Source organism: Anomaloglossus baeobatrachus, chromosome 10 (assembly GCF_048569485.1).
Source record: "Anomaloglossus baeobatrachus isolate aAnoBae1 chromosome 10, aAnoBae1.hap1, whole genome shotgun sequence".
NCBI lineage: Eukaryota > Metazoa > Chordata > Amphibia > Anura > Aromobatidae > Anomaloglossus > Anomaloglossus baeobatrachus.
In genome coordinates, this window is record NC_134362.1 from 126,717,554 (window position 1) to 126,738,181 (window position 20,628).

The following is a 20,628-nucleotide window of genomic DNA, read 5'->3' on the forward strand; positions in this document are numbered from 1 at the left end:
TGTTTATTTACTTTCACTTACAGGTTAATTTTGGGGGGGTATCAGACGCCTGCCATGGTTAACCTAGGACTAAGTGGCAGCTATGGACTGCCATTAACTCCTTATTACCCCGATTGCCACCGCACCAGGGCAACTCGGGATGAGCCCGGTAGAGTCCCGGTGCTGTCGCATCTAATGGATGCGGCAATTTCAGTAAGCTGCAAATATTTTTAGGCTGGGGGGCTCCCATAACGTGGGGGTCCCCATCTTGAGAACACCATCCTTCAGGACCACACGCCGTTTTTTTAAATTATTTATTAATTTTACTGCACTACATAGACCCGGCCACTGGCGGTTGTGATTGGTTGCAGTGAGACAGCTGTCACTCAGTGTGGGGGCTCATCTAAATGCAACCAATCATAGGCGTCGTTGGGTGGGGTGAAGCAGTGAATACGAGATGGAATAATGAGCGGCCGGCATTTTCAAGAGCAGGATAAGCCACCAGAGCAGTGTGACAGCTGTACAGCGCCGCACCGGTGATCGGTCAGTGATCAGTGAGTTTGAGAGAGGGGCAGAGGGAGAGACCAACTGACAGAGAGAGACCAACAGACCTGCGTTCTGTTTGTAAAACAAAAAAAAACATGCTACTGGACACTGTCTTCAGCCCTTAGAAGGACTATTAATTAGTTGGATCTACGAGCTCTTTCCCGCACACAATACAGTCTATCTAAACCACCAGCTCCCCAATGACTGCATGTTCACAAAATGGCCGCTGGCTTATATAGCCCCTATGACGCTGTGCGACCAAGCCAATCACAGTAACACCACAACAAAGATCGCTGCAGCGTTACTATGAGGGCAGGAAACATCAGATGTGTTCATTGGCTGGAAAACAGGCGCCAGGAAGTCAGAAATGAAACTGAAAGTATCGGAGCAGATGCTGTTATATTCGTCGGATACCGAATGGTGCAAATAGCCTGTTATCCATCGGATACCGAATAGTGGAAAATACATTCGCTTAAACCTACAGATAACCATACCTTGCACAACATTGTTTGACCTCTGGGTGCCATGACAACCATTGGCTCCCTTTGATTTTGTCACAGTGGTGGTGATAAGGGTAAGATGGAGGCACATCTCACTCACAGCATTTTAAATACACCAATCGCTATTGATCATGGCTTCTAGAAAATTAATCAGCTAAGAGTGGCCCGTGCATCAGCCCTGACTTTTACTGCAGGAGCTTGGTTGTCAGCAAAACTGTGCTCTTGCAGAGATAATATTTCAGCACTTCCTGCTAATCACTTGCTGTTAGCTGTCAGATTGACTGACCACAGAGACCACTGTGATTGATCCCCGCATGTTTTCCAGTGCCGGTCAGCTGTTGGTGACTGCTGCCGCCATTGAGCGGTCAGTGGTGTGTTTTCACACAGTTACAGATTAAATCCATACTGTCATAAGGGGGGGATATGACCTCTCCTCCTACCGTGCGATGTCCATCAATGATCGTTTAATGCAGGGGTCTCAAACTCGGCTGGGTGTATGGGCCGCACAGCGGAAAAAAAAATAATTTGGGGGGCCGCAATCTTTGCAGGACAAAGTGACATTTTTATTGGCACCATATATTTTTTTTTTTATACACACCTATGTATCATTGATTTTGAACATGTTTCCATTTTTCACTTGTTTATTCTAACAAATGTGCACATTCTTTGTTTAAATATATATATAAAAAAAATTGATGGAAAAAAAGATGTCATGCCTTATTTTGAGGGTTTTTTTTGGGTTTTTTTTTTACATTTTATCCCTTTCTTGTAACTAATAGTGTTACAATTAGCACTATATAGAAATTTTGGCCAACATCTTGTAGTAATGTTCCCCATCTTGTTGTAATGTGCCCATCCTTGTCCCCTTGTAGTATTGTGCCCTATCCTAGTCCCCATCCTATAGTAATGTTCCCCATCCTTGTCTCTTTTGTAGCAATGTACCTCATCCTTGTCCCCATCCTATAGTAATGTTCCCCATCCTTGTCCCCTTGTAGCAATCTCCATATCCTCTAGTACTGTCCCCATCCTATAGTACTGTCCCCATATTATAGTTGTCCCATTCTATAGTAATGTGCCCATCTTACAGTAATGTACTTCCCGATCGCTCTTCTCAGCTTACACAGATGCCGGAGTGAAGCTGAGGGGAGTGGTCTCCGTCCCCAGATCCACAGTGATTAGAGACATCGGTCACAAGGCCGATCTCTCCAATCAGAGCTGGGGGCGGGTGAAGCAGAGGTCACCCAGCTCCAGCCAATGATCAGTGCTATAGCTGCACTGATCATGGCTGGATTTCAAAGTTTCAGCCATTTTCAATGGCTGAAACATTACAGTGATTGTGATTGGCTGAGCGGACTTCATCAGCCAATCACAGCCTCTGTAGGTCCAGGGAGGAGACACCACCCCTCCTGAGGTTCCCTATCTAAGGTATTTGCAAAGCGATCTTAGCCACCGGGGCTCCGGGGCCGTGATTTCGCCATGGCGTACTGGGTACGTCATGGGTCCTTAAGAACCAGGGTGCCATGACATACCCAGTACGTCATAGGTCGCTAAGGAGTTAATGTGCCATCCACACACACACACACACACACACACACACCATTATTCTCACCTGTCCCGCATTCCCTCGGCTGCCACATCTCTGCTTCTTGCTGTCTGCAGGCCCGTGCCCCCGTTGACTATCGCGGCAGGTGCAGTGGCCGCAGCCCCTGTTAGCGATTTATGTCAGATGAATGTTTTGCCAGCTTTCTATGCTCAACGTTTTCAATGCAGCAGTAGCCGTCCACCAATCAGAGGTGAGTAGCTGAGGTCAGGCAATTTCCTTTGGAGAAATAGTTGTGCAGAGAGCGCTGTACTCTGAGATCGCAGCGCCGGCAAAACATTCATCTGAAATAAAGCGCAGACAGTGGCTGCTGCCCCTGCATCGGTCGCGATAGTCAACAGCAGCACGGGCATGGGGGCCGCACGAAGCAGCTTGAGGGGCCGCGTGTTTGAGACCTCTGGTTTAATGGAACCGGTCACTAGATTTGCCCCCTATTAGCTGTGGTCACTACCAGTAAACCCTTACATACTAGATTCTAGAATGTTGTATAGAAGTGCTCAAGCGACTCTATGTAAAGTAAAAAACAGCTTTTATTATACTCACCGGCAGGGCAGTCCAGTCCGATGGTCGTAGCTAGATTTGGCGCAGCGCCTCCTCTTTTCCTTCCATCGCTGTCCTTCCCAGCTCCATGTCGTCCATTGCCGTCCTTCTTCCCAGCTCCGTGTGGATGACACGTCCTACATCATTCACACAGAGGTCTGCATTGCGCTCCTGCACATGCACATTTCTCTCTTCCCTGCTGAGGACAGAGCAAAGTACTGTAATGTGCAGGTGCAGGGAAAGTTCAAAGACCGCCCGTGCATGCGCTCTACAATACTTTGCTCTGCCTTCAGCATGGCAGACAGAAGTCATCAGGAGCGCAATGGAGACCTAAGTGTCAATGGGGAGAAATAGTTTTGGGGTCTGTTTTTTTGTGTTTTCTAGTAAAATAAAGGTTGCATATTTATACATAATTTTTTCTCTATGTAGTGTACCTCCCGCACACCAACAATTCTATTGTAAGCGAAAGTGCTGTTTAATTTGCTTTATGCTTTTTACTGTACTGTACAGTATTTTGTACTAGTGTACTGTAATATTTTTATATGAATACACTACATTATTTTGTATTACTGTAATAAGTTTCTATAAATGCAGTAAATATTTTTGGGTTGTGGAACGAATTGTCTGCAAATCAATTATTTCCTATGGAACAATTTGTTTTGAGATCAGTAACTTTGTTTAAGAGCACCTTCCCAAAACAAATTTTGCTTGTAATCCAAGGTGCCACTGTATATTCAATTCAGATTTGCACTATGGCATCTCTTAGGTGAATAATAAATGCACTAACAGCACCTTAAAGGGAAGGTGACCCAAAAAAAGTTTAGTAAAGGGGTTAATACCCATTTAATACAATAGAATACGCTTACTTTATTGTATTTATTAAATATTAGTTTCACTTTAGAGGGTGTCATACTCCTAAATATATATTATAACTATTAAAGGAATGGTTATGTTGCCTAGCAGTAGATTGTTTTAAAATCTTTATACTGAAGGGCAGTCATCTAGTGTATAGAGATAATTGTGATGCATAGTGGTTATAAATTAAGGGACAGGTTTCCCTATTAATTTTTGGATCCTCTGAATATTTAAGGCATTTGTACATATACTTGGTGTAGTAAGGCGGAGAGCAACCCCGCATATTTACCGTATTTTTCGGACCATAAGACGCACTTTTTTTCCCCCAAATGTTGGGGGAAAGTTGGGGGTGCGTCTTATGGTCTGACTATAGGTCTGCGGCTGGGAATGAGGGTGCTGCGGGTCATCGGGGGCACGAGCAGGCAGCAGCAGCGCCTGCCGTGACCACGTGGGCCCGCTCATTACATATGCACGCCCATCCTCCCACCCATCTCTCAGCGCTGAAGCCGGCACTGACAGGTGGGCGGAAGGATGAGCGGGAACGCGCGCATAGTAAAGAGCCGGCCGCATGATCACCCCTGGCAATTACAGCCTGGAGTGATCATGTGCGGCTGTATTCACTGCCCCCCCGCGCGTCATTACCAGCGCGGGGTGCAGTGAATCAGTACACTCACCCGTCCCCGTGTGTGGAGCCGCCGCCTTGCTGCACGCGATGTCTTCCTGTCTGTGCCGGTCAGCTGATCTGTGCTGAGCTGGTCAGCTGATCGGCACAGACAGGAAGACATCGCGTATTGCAGGGGAACGGCTCCACACACACAGATCAGCGTGCCAGAGAGGAAGATGTGATCGGTGCTGCAGGGAGTGAGGAAAAGGTGAGTATAAACGTTTATTTTTTTCTCTGTGCTATAGGATACAGGCCATATACCAGGATGGTATATGAGCACGATGGGAGTATATGAACAGGCTGGATGGGGGGGCATGTGAACAGGCTGGATTGGGGGGGCATGTGAACAGGCTGGATGGGGGGGCATGTGAACAGGCTGGATGGGGGGGCATGTGAACAGGCTGGATGGGGGGGCATGTGAACAGGCTGGATGGGGGGGCATGTGAACAGGCTGGATGGGGGGGCATGTGAACAGGCTGGATGGGGGGGCATGTGAACAGGCTGGATGGGGGGGCATGTGAACAGGCTGGATGGGGGGGCATGTGAACAGGCTGGATGGGGGGGCATGTGAACAGGCTGGATGGGGGGCATGTGAACAGGCTGGATGGGGGGGCATGTGAACAGGCTGGATGGGGGGGCATGTGAACAGGCTGGATGGGGGGGCATGTGAACAGGCTGGATGGGGGGGCATGTGAACAGGCTGGATGGGGGGGCATGTGAACAGGCTGGATGGGGGGGCATGTGAACAGGCTGGATGGGGGGGCATGTGAACAGGCTGGATGAGGGGGTATGTGAACAGGCTGGATGGGGGTTTATAGCAGGATCATATACAAGGCAGGAGGATCATTACCAGGATGGGGTACCTTAGTAGAGAATTTGGGGACATTACCCCCATAACAGTGTCAGCAGCAGATCCTCACCCTATAACAGTGTGTCATGACCACATTTTTTGCTTAAAGTTTTATTTTCCCATTTTCCTCCTCTAAAACCAGGGTGCGTCTTATAGTCCGGTGCGTCTTATAGTCCGAAAAATACGGTAATTCTGTGAAATATTTGACTATACATTGTTGTTTTAAACATTGCATGGTTTTTAATATCTATTTAATAAAATTGGTTGAATTGGGATTATGTACTCCTAAACTTAATGGTATTTATCTTATGCCAAGATACAATAATTGATGGGAATTTTTCTGTATTGAGTAAACTTATGCAAAAAATTTGGATTACATGCTGCCCATGGATCAGGCACCATGAATCAACAGTCAGCTACCTTTTAATATCCTATTAAAAAATATATATATATTTTAAAAATTATGCAATGTAGAGTAGTCATAATGAAATCTTGTTAATAATCATTTTGTTTGTGTGGTATTACTTTAAGGGCATGGTATTCAAAGTTTGTTGAAAATGAAAAAAAATAATTTTTAAAGATTCAATATTTTTATTAACAAACAAAAATGTATCTACCTACGTTTGCCACTGCCTTGAAGTATAAGTTGTGTTAAAAAAAAAATCACTAGCATTGGAAAAAGCATGTCAGATGTCCGTTTTTGAAAAGTAGGGTTTTGTCAGCAAGGAATAAAACTGGCTTTAGTAAGGGGTTTAAGTGGCTCCAAGGTTAATGTAGTGTTCACACATTGGTGTATCACACTTCCAGCATAGACCTTGATTCAAAGACCGGCTGATTGTCTCCTGACCCAATACTTAACAACATCATGAGACCCTCTGATAATCCATGCATCACTATCTGTGTTCGGACTGTGGCACATAAATGTGTAAATGCCGCCTTAGTTTAATTTATCAGTTCCTCGAACAAATGCAGCAATTTTTTTTTTTTCAGTGACTGTGATGATGAAATGAAACCATTTACAACTGCTAAAAATAGCTTTGGAGGAAAGGGACTAAGTCCTCGATTACTTACAAAGGACTGGAATACCCAAGTATCACCACATTCTTCACCAAAACTGTATGGAAAGTCCATGAAAGATGACATGTATGTTAATCTAATTTTTTTTTTACTGCTACTTCAAGCTGAAGTTAAACATTGATATGGATAGAATAATTGTGCTGGACTCAGAACATTTTAAATATTTTATTAAATCCAAATTCTAGAATTCTATTTTGAAATTGAAAAACACTATTAATATTATCTAACATTGTTGCATGTTTATATTTTTGTATTTCCAATTAATTTAAGGGCAAAACAATTGCTGAAGGGAGTATCCAATTCATAACACAATTCTCTAGGAAAACAAGACCTTTTATATAGTAATAGTTTTATAACACTAAATTAAAGACAGATTAAGGATTAAAATTTTTCATCATGAAGCTCAGCTCGACAGAGCATTGTTCTTAGTAATATCCATGTAATGTTCTTTTTTGTTGAACTTTAGTACAATCTTAATAATCTTCACAAAGAAAAATAAATGAGGACATAAACATCCTGCATTTCCAATGGTAGTTTGATAATGATCTTAGTATAATATGCTACAACTGCATCTCAATAAATTAGAATTACATCACAAAGTTAAATTATTTCAGCAATTGAATACAAAAAGGAAAACCCATTAACTCATTACAAACAGTGAGCTATTTCAGGTGTTTATATCTGGTAATGTTGATGATTATTGCTTACAGCCAATGAAAACCCAAAAATCATTATCGCAGAAAATTAGAATAATTACCACAAAACACCTGTAAAGGCTTCCTAAGCATTTAAAATGGTCCCTTAGTCTGGTTCAGTAGGGTACACAATCTTGGGGAAGACTTCTGACTAGGGCTGAGCGGAGCTGGACTGTAAAAGTCTGGATCCACGCGGTTTCAAGCGACACTACTCTATCCTCCTCCTTTTGGACCTGTCCTCTGCCTTCGACACAGTAGACCATTCCTTCCTACTTCAGATTCTCTCATCTCTGGGCATCACAGACTTGGCCCTATATTGGATTTCCTCATACCTAACCGACCGAACTTTCAGCGTCTCCCACTCTTACACCACTTCCTCATCTCGCCCCCTATCTGTCGGTGTCCCCCAAGGCTCAGTTCTTGGACCCCTGCTATTCTCCATCTACACCTTCGGCCTGGAACAGCTCATAGAGTCCCACGGCTTTCAGTATCATCTCTATGCCGATGACACACAGATCTACCTCTCTGGACCTGACATTACCTCTCTACTAACCAAAATTCCACAATGTCTGTCTGCTATTTCATCCTTCTTCTCTGCACGATTCCTAAAGCTTAACATGGACAACACAGGGTTCATTGTCTTTACTCCTCCTCACTCATCTCCTCCAACAAGCCTTTCCATCAAACTTGATGGTTGCTCACTCTCCCCAGTCTCACAAGCTTGTTGCCTTGGAGTAACCCTCGACTCTGCTCTATCCTTCAAGCCACACATCCAAGCCCTCTTCACCTCATGCAGACTACAACTCAAAAATATCTCCCGGATTTGTGCTTTTTCCTTAACCAAGAATCAGCAAAAACATTAGTGCATGCCCTCATCATCTCCCGCCTCGATTACTGCAACCTTCTGCTCTGTGGCCTCCCTTCCAACACTCTTGCACCCCTCCAATCTATCCTAAACTCTGTGGCTCACTTAATCCACCTCTCCCCTCGCTATTCCCCAGCCTCGCCTCTCTGCCAATCCCTTCACTGACTTCCCATCGCCCAATGACTCTAGTTCAAAACATTAACCATGACATTCAAAGCCATCCACAACCTGTCTCCTCCTTACATCTGTGATTTAGTCTCTCGGTACCTACCTGCACGCAACCTCAGATCCTCACAAGATCTCCTTCTCTACTCCTCTCTTTTATTCTCTTCCCACTATCGCGTACAAGATTTCTCCCGTGCCTCCACCATACTCTGGAACGCTGTACCTCAGCATATCAGACTCTCCCCTACCGTGGAAAGCTTAAAGAGGAACATCAAGACCCATCTCTTCCAACAAGCCTACAACCTACAATAACCCTCAGTCCAGTACACCACTGCGCAACCACATATCCACATCTTTCTTCACCTATTGTACCATCACCCATTTCCTGTAGACTGTGAGCCCTCGCAGGCAGGGTCCTCTCTCCTATACCAGTCTGTTTTGTACGGTTAATGATTGTTGTACGTATACCCTCTTTCACTTGTAAAGCGCCATGGAAAAATGGCGCTATAATAATAAATATTTGGATGCCGGGCCCGCCACACTGCTTCCGAGTCGCGCATTCACTTCCTGTACTGTGCATTGCATACACACAGCTTTCCGTGTTTTCCCTGCCCACCGGCTGTCCTCTCATTTGCGACGTAATTTTTTTTTTTTTTTATTATTATTATTGAAATAAAATTTTAAAAAAAGTCGCATGCGTTTTTTCTCAGGCCGCAATCACACACTTGCGAGGGACTGCCGCGAGTCTGACATCGCAGCACAGCCACGCACACTTCTGACAGGAGCGTGCATGTGTTTCTAGGTACATGCACGTTCCTGCTCAGAGAGAGGCAGGCTGTGCCTGGTGATGTCATGTCAGGCCCGCACGAGTCTGACAGCTCATCACAGGCACAGCCGCACACTTCTGACAGGTGCGTGCATGTGTTTGTGTACATGCACGTTCACCATACTGACTCGCAGACACTTGCACTGCTTTCTTCGCCCACTGGACATCCTCTCGTCTGTGATTGGTTGCAGGCAGACATGCCCCAAGCCTGGGACAGTCTCTGCCTGCAGTCATCGCTCATCGCTGTTCAGTCATAGGCTACACTCAGAGCTGGCAGTCTTCTCTATGGCTGTTAGCTGTGAAATGTAGCAGACCTGGATGTGTCATCGTAGGACCTCGTGTGGATTACGTCGGAACTGCAGGGTGTGTTGGGGATAATAAAATAGTGAAGGTGTGTGTTTTGTACTTTATTCCACATAAAGGATTTTTCTCTGTGTTTGTGTTTATTTTAGATTCATTTACAGGTTAGTGTGATGCAGGTATCTCATAGACGCCTGTGCCATCACAAGCCTAGGGCTTAGTAGCAGCTGTGCACTGCTATTAACATCTTATTACCCTGATTGGCACCGCATCAGGCCAACGGAAAGGGCCGGTAATGCACTGGCATTGTCATATTCAATAGATGCGGCAATACCGGGCGGCTGTGGGCTGAGAATACCAGCCCCAGCCGGCGTTATCATGGCTGAGGAAGAAAATTAGGGTGGACCGCATGTTGTGTTTTTTTTTTTTATTTATTTAAATTAAAAAAAAACTCAGTCACACTTGCGCCGTCCTGGCGCCTGAGATTGGTTGCACTCAGCTCACACGCTGCCACTCAGCATGGGGGCACATCTAACTGCAACCAATTACACACGCCGGTGGGCGTGCAAAGTAGTGAATATTGAAATGTCGGCTCCGGAAGGAAAAAGCATGACTCGGAAGGAGTGTGTCGCCATGAGACAGCCTCGGTGAGTATGCCGCACTCGCTCCTAATTCCCTATCCTCGCCACAAACATTTTTAATCACCGAATTCCGGTCCCCATTGACTTATATGGGCGTCGGATTCTTGAGCGGATCAGACTCTTTTTAAAATCTAGCTGTGATCCGCTGGTCCTAGTTCTTGGCGGGTTCGATCAACTTTACTGCTGACTTGACAGATGTCCAGAAGGCAGTCATTTACACACTCCACAAGGAGGGTAAGCGACAAAAGGTAATTGCTAGAGTTAAGTGAGTACCTAACTTTTCGTACTCTCTATACTCATAACGAGTTTTGTGTAATACTGGCGTACTCATTCCGAATAGCATGTGCAATGCAAGTCAATGGGGAATACTCTCAATGTAAAGAGTAACCCGAATACTCGCACGAATAGTACGACTTTCGGGTTATTCTTAATTTGCGAGTTTTTCTCCATTGACTTGCATTGCACGCGCTTTTTGAAATGATTACGCAAGTATTAAACAGTACTCGTTATTTGTATAGCGAGTACAAATAGTTAGGTACTCATTCAACCCTAGTCATTGCTAAAGAAGCTGACTGTTCTGAGTGCTGTATCCAATCATATTAATGGAAAGTTGGGTGGAAGGAAAAAGTGTGGTAGAAAAAGATGCACAAGCAATCGTGATTACCGCAGTCTTGATAGGATTGTTAAGAGAGGGCCATTAAACATTTAGGGGAGATTCACAAAGAGTGGACTGCTGCTGGAGTGAGTGCTTCAAGAGCCACCACACACAGACTTGTCCAGGACATGGACTACAAGTGTCACAGTCTTGTGTCAAGCCACTCATGACCAATAGACAACACCAGAAGCGTCTTACCTGCACCAAGGAGCAAAAGAACTGGTCTGTTGCTCCTTGGTGTTTTTTTCAGATGAAAGTAAATTTTGCATTTCATTTGGTAATCCAAGTCGCAGATTCTGGAGGAAGAGTGGAGAGGCCACAATCCAAGCTGCTTGAGGTCTAGTGTGAAGTTTCCACAATCAGTGATGGTTTGAGGAGCCATGTCATCTGCTGGTGTAGGTCCACTGTTTTATCAAGACCAAGTCAGAGCATCTATCAACGAGGAAATTTTATAGCACTTCATGCTTCCCTCGGTTGACAAGCTTTTTGGAGTTGGGAATTACATTTTCCGGCAGGACTTGGCACCTGTCCACACTGCTAAAAGTACCAGTACTTTGTTTAATAACCTTAGTATAACTGTGCTTGATTGGCCAGCAAACTTGCCTGACCTAAACCCAATAGAAAATCTAAGGGTATTGTCAAGAGGAAGGTAAGACACCAGACCCAACAATGCAGACGAGCTAAAGGCTGCTATCAAAGCAACCTGGGCTTCCATAACACCTCAGCAGTGGCACTGGCTAATCACCTCCATGCCCCACGTCATTGATACAGTAATTCATGCAAAAGGAACCTTGACCAAGTATTGAATGAATTTATTGGAGATACTTTTCAGTAGGCCAATATTTCTGAGTTTAAAATCATTTTTTCAGTTGGTCTTATATAATCTAATTTTTTGAGATAATGACTTAATTTGTATGGCTTATAGTATCATAGTATCATAGTATCATAGTTTTTAAGGTTGAAGGGAGACTCTAAGTCCATCTAGTTCAACCCGTAGCCTAACATGTTGATCCAGAGGAAGGCAAAAAAAAAACCCAATGTGGCAAACAAGTTCCAATGGGGAAAAATTTCCTTCCTGACTCCACATCCGGCAATCACACTAGTTCCCTGGATCAATACCCTGTCATAAAATCTAATATACATAACTGGTAATATTAAATTTTTCAAGAAAGGCATCCAGGCTCTGCTTAAATGTTAGTAGTGAATCACTCATTACAACATCATGCGGCAGAGAGTTCCATAGTCTCACTGCTCGTACAGTAAAGAATCCTCGTCTGTGATTATGATTAAACCTTCTTTCCTCAAGACGTAGCGGATGCCCCCGTGTTCCAGTCGCAGGCCTAGGTGTAAAAAGATCTTTGGAAAGGTCTCTGTACTGTCCCCTCATATATTTATACATTGTGATTAGATCCCCCCTAAGCCTTCGTTTTTCCAAACTAAATAACCCCAAGTTTAATAACCTGTCTTGGTATTGCAGCCCACCCATTCCTCTAATAATCTTGGTGGCTCTTCTCTGCACCCTCTCCAGTTCAGCTATGTCCTTCTTATATATCGGTGACCAGAATTGTACACAGTATTCTAAGTGCGGTCGCACTAGTGACTTGTACAGAGGTAGAACTATATTTTTTTCATGAACACTTATACCTCTTTTAATACATCCCATTATTTTATTAGCCCTGGCAGCAGCTGCCTGACACTGGCCACTAAAGTGAAGTTTACCATCCACCCATACACCCAAGTCTTTTTCTGTGTCTGTTTTACCCAGTGTTCTACAATTAAGTACATAATCATAAATGTTATTTCCTCTACCCAAGTGCATGACCTTACATTTATCTACATTAAACTTCAATTGCCACTTCTCAGCCCAATCCTCCAATTTACATAAATCTCCCTGTAATATAAAATTATCCTCCTTTGTATTGATTACCCTGCAGAGTTTAGTATCATCTGCAAATATTGAAATTCTACTCCGCATGCCCCCAACAAGGTCATTTATAAATATGTTGAAAAGAAGTGGGCCCAATACTGACCCCTGTGGTACCCCACTATGAACTGAGACCCAGTCCGAGTACGTACCATTAATAACCACCCTTTGTTTCCTATCACTGAGCCAGTTTTTAACCCAGTTACACATATTTTCCCCTATCCCCATTATTCTCATTTTATGTACCAACCTTTTGTGTGGCACCGTATCAAAAGCTTTTGAAAAGTCCATATACACAACATCCACTGCATTCCCCTGGTCCAGGCTTGAACTTACCTCTTCATAGAAGCTGATCAAATTTGTTTGACAGGATCGATCCCTCATAAACCCATGTTGATACTCTGTCATAAGGTTATTTTTCTTGAGATACTCCAGTATAGCATCTCTCAAGAAACCCTCAAGGATTTTACCAACCGTAGAGGTTAAACTTACCGGCCTATAATTTCCCGGCTCAGTTTTTGTCCCCTTTTTGAATATTGGCACCACATTTGCTATGCGCCAGTCCTGCGGTACCGACCCTGTTATTAAGGAATCTGAGAAGATTAAAAATAATGGTCTATCTATCACAGAACTCAATTCCTGTAGTACTCTGGGGTGTATGCCATCCGGGCCCGGAGATTTGTCAACCTTAGTGATTTCGAGGCGGCGGCGTACTTCCTGCTGGGTTAAGCAGGTAATATTCAAGGGTGAATTTATGGTATCACTGGTCATGTCATCTGCCATGGCATTTTCTTGTATAAAAACCGTAGAAAAAAAGTCATTCAGCAGGTTGGCTTTACCCTCATCCCCTTCCACCATTTCACCAAGACTATTTTTAAGGGGGCCAACACTATCGCTTTTCAGTTTTTTACTGTTTATGTAGTTAAAGAATATTTTAGGATTATTTTTACTTTCTCTCGCAATGAGTTTCTCTGTCTCAAACTTAGCTAACTTAATTTGCTTTTTACATATTTTATTTAATTTTCTATAATTATATAATGCCTCATCACTACCTACCCTCTTTAATTCTTTTAAGGCTTTCTGTTTTTCTTTTATTGCTTCCCTTACAGCTCTATTTAGCCATAGGGGTTTCCTCCTATTTCTAGCATGTTTGTTCCCATAGGGTATATTTTCTGCACAAGCCCTATTCAAGATGCTCATAAAAGTCTCCCATTTGCTTTGTGTACTTTTATTACTTAGTACATCATCCCAGTTTATTGCACTAAGATCATCTCTCAACCGTTTAAAATTTGCTTTCCTGAAGTTTAGTGTCCTTGTAGCCCCTCTACTAGACATCTTACGAAAGAATACATGAAAACTTATTATTTTGTGATCACTATTCCCCAAGTAACCCCCAACTTGTATATTTGATATGCGGTCTGGCCTATTGGTTAGTACAAGGTCTAGTAGTGCTCCCCCTCTTGTGGGGTCCTGTACCATTTGTGAAAGGTAATTATCTTTCATTGTTATCAAAAATCTATTTCCTTTGCTGGAACTGCAAGTTTCTGTTCCCCAATTTATATCAGGATAGTTAAAGTCCCCCATAATAATTACCTCTCCGAGACTCGCTGCTTTATCAATTTGCTTTATGAGGAGATTCTCTACCTCTTCCATAATATTCGGCGTCTTATAACACACCCCTATCAGTATTTTATTATTCATCCTCCCCCCCCCCTTATCTCCACCCATAGGGACTCTACATTCTCAGTACCCTCACATATGTTGTCACGCAGGATGAGTTTTAAGGATGATTTTACATGTAGACACACACCTCCCCCTCGCTTATTTGTACGGTCATTCCTGAATAGGCTATAACCATGTAAATTAACAGCCCAGTCATAGCTCTCATCCAGCCATGTCTCTGATATCCCCACTATATCATAATTTTCTTCCAACAATATTAATTCTAATTCCTCCACCTTATTTGTGAGGCTTCGGGCATTAGTGTACATGCACGTTACGTATGACTCTGTACCTGTATTCCTGCTTACTGTATTAACTGTCCTAACCCTTCCCCCCGTACCACCCCCAATTTCATTACTTGTGCCCTGGTCACTATCTGCACTACATTCCTTTTCTATAAAGTGAATACCCTCGCCCCCCATTCCTAGTTTAAACACTCCTCCAACCTTCTAGACATTTTCTGCCCCAGCCCCATAGCCAATAAAAAACCAACAGAAATAAACACTTGAAATGGATCACTCTGTTTGTCATGATTCTATATAATGTGTTTCAATTTTTGTATTGAATTACTGAAATAAGTTAACTTTTTGATGATATTCTAATTTGAGATGCACCTGTTCATTACAAAATAAAGCATTAAATGTATATAAAAAAAAGTTAATCTAACAAAAAAAAAACAGCAAACCCTTTTATTGTTATATTTTTTCTCTAATTGTTATTTGTGATGGGCAAACCCAAACTGTAAAGTTCGGGTCTGTACCTGACACCTAGTGTCCGTGGATGGACCCCGAACACAGACTTCTTAGGGAAGTCTGTGTTACTGTTCAAGTTCGGCCACCTGGATTAAAAAAAATTAAAAGAAAGCAAAATAAAGATTAAAGCCGGACAATTATACTTAAGAGTCTCCCGCGCGGATGTCATACTGCGTCCGGTTCCGATCATTAACTCTCATGCATATTCACAGCTTCCCCCGCCCACCCTCTGTGACCTCATCTGTGAGTGTTTCACAGAGAATCAGATAAAAATCTGGAGTAATCAAGAAACAAAAAATCACAGAAAAATACTCCTAAAATATTACCTTTATTGATAAACAATAAATTTAAAAAAATGTGATAAAGAAATTAAATAAATATACCCTGAAGGTCTCAAATACAGATTAGTTCACAATTTAGTGGACCAGCCGGCGGTATAACCCAGCAAAAAAAACGGAAAATAGTTATATCGCGCCACCATTCAACTTTACAATCAATGATAAGTCAAATGTTTACACTCAATATAAAAACAATTAACCAGAAAGTAATTTTGTCTAAATCCAATAATTAGCCATATACTGAAAAGAGAAAAGTATACAGTTAGGTCCAGAAATATTTGGACAGTGACACAAGTTTTGTCATTTTAGCTGTTTACAAAAACATGTTCAGAAATACAATTATATATATAATATGGGCTGAAAGTGCACACTGTCAGCTGCAATATGAGAGTTTTCACATCCAAATCGGAGAAAGGGTTTAGGAATCATAGCTCTGTAATGCATAGCCTCCTCTTTTTCAAGGGACCAAAAGTAATTGGACAAGGGACTCTAAGGGCTGCAATTAACTCTGAAGGCGTCTCCCTCGTTAACCTGTAATCAATGAAGTAGTTAAAAGGTCTGGGGTTGATTACAGGTGTGTGGTTTTGCATTTGGAAGCTGTTGCTGTGACCAGACAACATGCGGTCTAAAGAACTCTCAATTGAGGTGAAGCAGAACATCCTGAGGCTGAAAAAAAAGAAAAAATCCATCAGAGAGATAGCAGACATGCTTGGAGTAGCAAAATCAACAGTCGGGTACATTCTGAGAAAAAAGGAATTGACTGGTGAGCTTGGGAACTCAAAAAGGCCTGGGCGTCCACGGATGACAACAGTGGTGGATGATCGCCGCATACTTTCTTTGGTGAAGAAGAACCCGTTCACAACATCAACTGAAGTCCAGAACACACTCAGTGAAGTAGGTGTATCTGTCTCTAAGTAAACAGTAAAGAGAAGACTCCATGAAAGTAAAAACAAAGGGTTTACATCTAGATGCAAACCATTCATCAATTCCAAAAATAGACAGGCCAGAGTTAAATTTGCTGAAAAACACCTCATGAAGCCAGCTCAGTTCTGGAAAAGTATTCTATGGACAGATGAGACAAAGATCAACATGTACTAGAATGATGGGAAGAAAAAAGTTTGGAGAAGAAAGGGAACGGCACATGATCCAAGGCACACCACATCCTCTGTAAAACATGGTGGAGGCAACGTGATGGCATGGGCATGCATGGCTTTCAATGGCACTGGGTCACTTGTGTTTATTGATGACATAACAGCAGACAAGAGTAGCCGGATGAATTCTGAAGTGTACCGGGATATACTTTCAGCCCAGATTCAGCCAAATGCCGCAAAGTTGATCGGACGGCGCTTCATAGTACAGATGGACAATGACCCCAAGCATACAGCCAAAGCTACCCAGGAGTTCATGAGTGCAAAAAAGTGGAACATTCTGCAATGGCCAAGTCAATCACCAGATCTTAACCCAATTGAGCATGCATTTCACTTGCTCAAATCCAGACTTAAGACGGAAAGACCCACAAACAAGCAAGACCTGAAGGCTGCGGCTGTAAAGGCCTGGCATAGCATTAAGAAGGAGGAAACCCAGCGTTTGGTGATGTCCATGGGTTCCAGACTTAAGGCAGTGATTTCCTCCAAAGGATTCGCAACAAAATACTGAAAATAAAAATATTTTGTTTGGGTTTGGTTTATTTGTCCAATTACTTTTGACCTCCTAAAATGTGGAGTGTTTGTAAAGAAATGTGTACAATTCCTACAATTTCTATGAGATTTTTTTTCAAACCTTCAAATTAAACATTACAATCTGCACTTGAATTCTGTTGTAGAGATTTCATTTCAAATCCAATGTGGTGGCATGCAGAGCCCAACTCGCGAAAATTGTGTCACTGTCCAAATATTTCTGGACCTAACTGTATATTGCTGTGAGATGTACAAATGATTTTCAACAATATATCTCCCATGTGGTAATAGAAAAATGTGTTAGAACTATATGTAGTTTTAGTTATATAGGACAAAGATGGAAGATATATAACTTACTGTATTGGTATAGATTTTACATCCAGTAGTCTCTAATGCCCAAGGCAACATTTTAACCCCAACATTTTTCACCCGACGCGTTTCGCCTCCTTGGTTGGGGTTTAACAGGGGTATAGTTATAACATATGTTCCAAAGTGTGTCAAATAGGTTTATGCGTCACATAAGAAAAAACATAATAAATTCACATTCTTCAGATTGAATGAATATCTTTGCACTGAAATTAGGTTCCTCAGCAGGACAGCTTTTCTCATAAATATAGTCTCACTCTCATAAAATGTTTCACATCAGAGAGATCTTTGCCTGTAACCTAAAAATTAGAGATTTGCCATTTATGATCTTTTCCAAAAAGTACATGAAGCCTTAATGCGTCTCACAAGAGGTTTACTCACTGATTTAGGAATATTTTGCAAATGTCAGTCAGTCTTTACTAAATTCATGCCTGTGACCTAAAAGAGGGGGGGAGGGGGGGTTATAAAGTTCCAATAAACCTATTTCAAGGTCAGCATATAGAAATGGAAAGACCAGCCACCATAATGTCTCTTAGGAGAAATATAGGTAAACCCCAAATATTGAATTGAACTTCCATTGATTTGCTATAATCAAAAAACAAAGAGGACTTACTGTATCTTTGATAGTGTTAGTCTAATTCTTATGATGAAATGATGAAAAGAGGAAAAAAAAGGGGGGCTGGCAAATGACCACAAGAGTCCCCTGTAAAGATAAAGTTGGACCAGTTCACAGTCTCAAAATAACTTTTTTGTTGTGAAACAATACAATTGGTTCAGAAGAGAACCTCCAAACTTAGGCCCACATACCTTCAGCTAGTTGTCAGGGTGTAAAGCTGTGGAAAAGAGTCTTCCTCTCCTGTCAGATGTCAGGCACGCACTGGTGCTTCCACCGTATATGCACCTCTTTATACCCATAACAAGCTCCTCCCCTCCTTTTTTTATCCTCCTAACACTCTCAAAGTGTCTCACCTGTAGCTTTCTGAGAGTCTCCCCTTTATTAGTGTGGTCCATTCATAAGACTTCCGCTGTATTACGCCCATATTTTAATCAACAGATGAAAAGACAGAAAGGTGTAAGTAGCGATCATGTGTGTTCCACAGTGGAACTCACGGAAGGAAGTAGAATAATCGCGTGTGTTCCACAGTGGAACGGAAGGAAATAGGGTAAATCCTGAATAGCCATGTGTTGTCAAACCTTAGGCTAAAGCGTGTGCTCCACTGTGGAATGCACGCCACTGGAAGTGTCGCGGTCTATTAGCTCACCCCTTGTTCAGCAGTATAGGAGGCGTGTAAGGTGTGTGCTATCAGATAAGTTGCACACACCTACATCTACATCACAAGATACAGGAACGCCCTCCTCCCAAATACAATACATATTCACTGGCTGAGACTTGAGTTCTACTGTGGAGCGCACGCCACCCGATGTGCCCATCGCCCACGAATATGTCCTCTGTTCAGCAGCGTCCAGGACAAAAATTTCTCGAGGTGTACCATATTTTTCGGACTATAAGACGCACCGAACCATAAGACGCACCCTGGTTTTAGAGGAGACAAATAGGAAAATAAAATTTTAAGCAAAAATTGTGGTCATGACACACTGTTATGGGGCGAGGATCTGCTGCTGACACTGTTATGGGGGTAATGTCCCCAAATTCTCTACTAAGGTACCCCAGCCTGGTAATGATCCTCCTGCCTTGTATATAAAGTATATGTCCCTCATCCTGGTATAGCCCCCATCCTGCTATATACCGTCATCCTGGCATATGGCCGCATCCTGCTATATACTGGCATATGGCCGTATCCTGCTATATACCCCATTTTGGCATATGGCCCCATCCTGCTATATAACCCATCCTGGCATATGGCCCCATCCTGCTATATAACCCATCCTGGCATATGGCCCCATCCTGCTATTTAACACATCCTGCTCATATACCCCCATGCTGCTCATATACCCCCATGCTGCTCATATACCCCCATCCTGCTCATATACCTCCATCCTGCTCATAATATACCCCCATCCTGCTCATAATATATCCCCATCCTGCTCATAATATACCCCCACCCTTGTCATAATATACCCCCATTCTCATAATATACCCCCATCCTGCTCATAATATAACCCCATCCTGCTCATAATATACCCCCATCCTGCTCATAATAGACCGCCATCCTGGTATATGGCCCGCATCCTGTGGCACATAAAAAAATCATATAAACTTTCATACTCCCCTTACCTCACTCCCTGCAGCATCGCTCCTCCTCCGTCTGTGTCAGCTGCAGCGCTGGAGTGTGGAGCTGGCCACGAACCCTGCAGCATCGCGTTGTCCTCCTGTCTGTGCCGGCGGCGGCTGCATGTGGGCACGTGCGCACAGCGATGATGTCTTCGCTATGCTCACCGCTGATGATAATGCGCGGGGGGCATTGAATACAGCCGCACATGATCACTTCAGGCTGTAGTTGCCAGGGGTGATCATGCGGGCAGGCTGTTTAATATGCGCGCATTCCCTGCCCATCACCCCGCCCAGCTGTCAGCGCCGGACTCAGCGCTGAGAGATGATGGGCGGGATGATGGGCGTGCAAATTAAATGAGCGGGTCCACGTGGTCACAGCAGGCTGCTACAGCCTGCTCATGCCGCCGATGACACGCTTCAATGCAGCACCCTCATTCCCCGCAGCCCTACATTCAGACTATAAGACGCACACCCCACTTTCCCCCAACATTTGGGGGGAAAAAGTGCGTCTTATAGTCCGAAAAATACGGTATGTCCCCAAATGCACCACACACGCCCCCTCCGTCTACCACAATACAGAAACGCCCTTCTCACAAATAGTAAGTGGGGGAAGGCGTTTCTGTATTAACCTCAGAGTTTCAGAAAATGGAAATTAACTTTTTGGACGTAACCATAAGGAGAGGAAGTGGGGGTAATTTGGACGCTTCCACATTCCGAAAACCAACGGCCACAAACAACCTTCATCATTAGGACAGTTTCCACCCTCAGAGCCAAAAATCAGGGATACCGAAAGGACAATATCTAAGAGTTTGGCGTAACTGTTCATATGACAGTATCTTTTATCATCAGGCAGGACAGC

General features: G+C 43.3%; 1 protein-coding gene across 2 annotated transcripts in view; it reads left to right on the plus strand.

The window, feature by feature from the left end:
- EDC4 (enhancer of mRNA decapping 4) overlaps positions 1–20,628 on the plus strand; it is a 948,906-nt gene that overhangs the window by 575,432 nt on the left and 352,846 nt on the right. For both annotated transcript variants that reach the window (XM_075325634.1, XM_075325635.1), the window contains one exon: positions 6,525–6,677. In XM_075325634.1, coding sequence (XP_075181749.1) covers positions 6,525–6,677 — 153 coding nt within the window. The remainder of the gene's footprint in view (positions 1–6,524; positions 6,678–20,628) is intronic.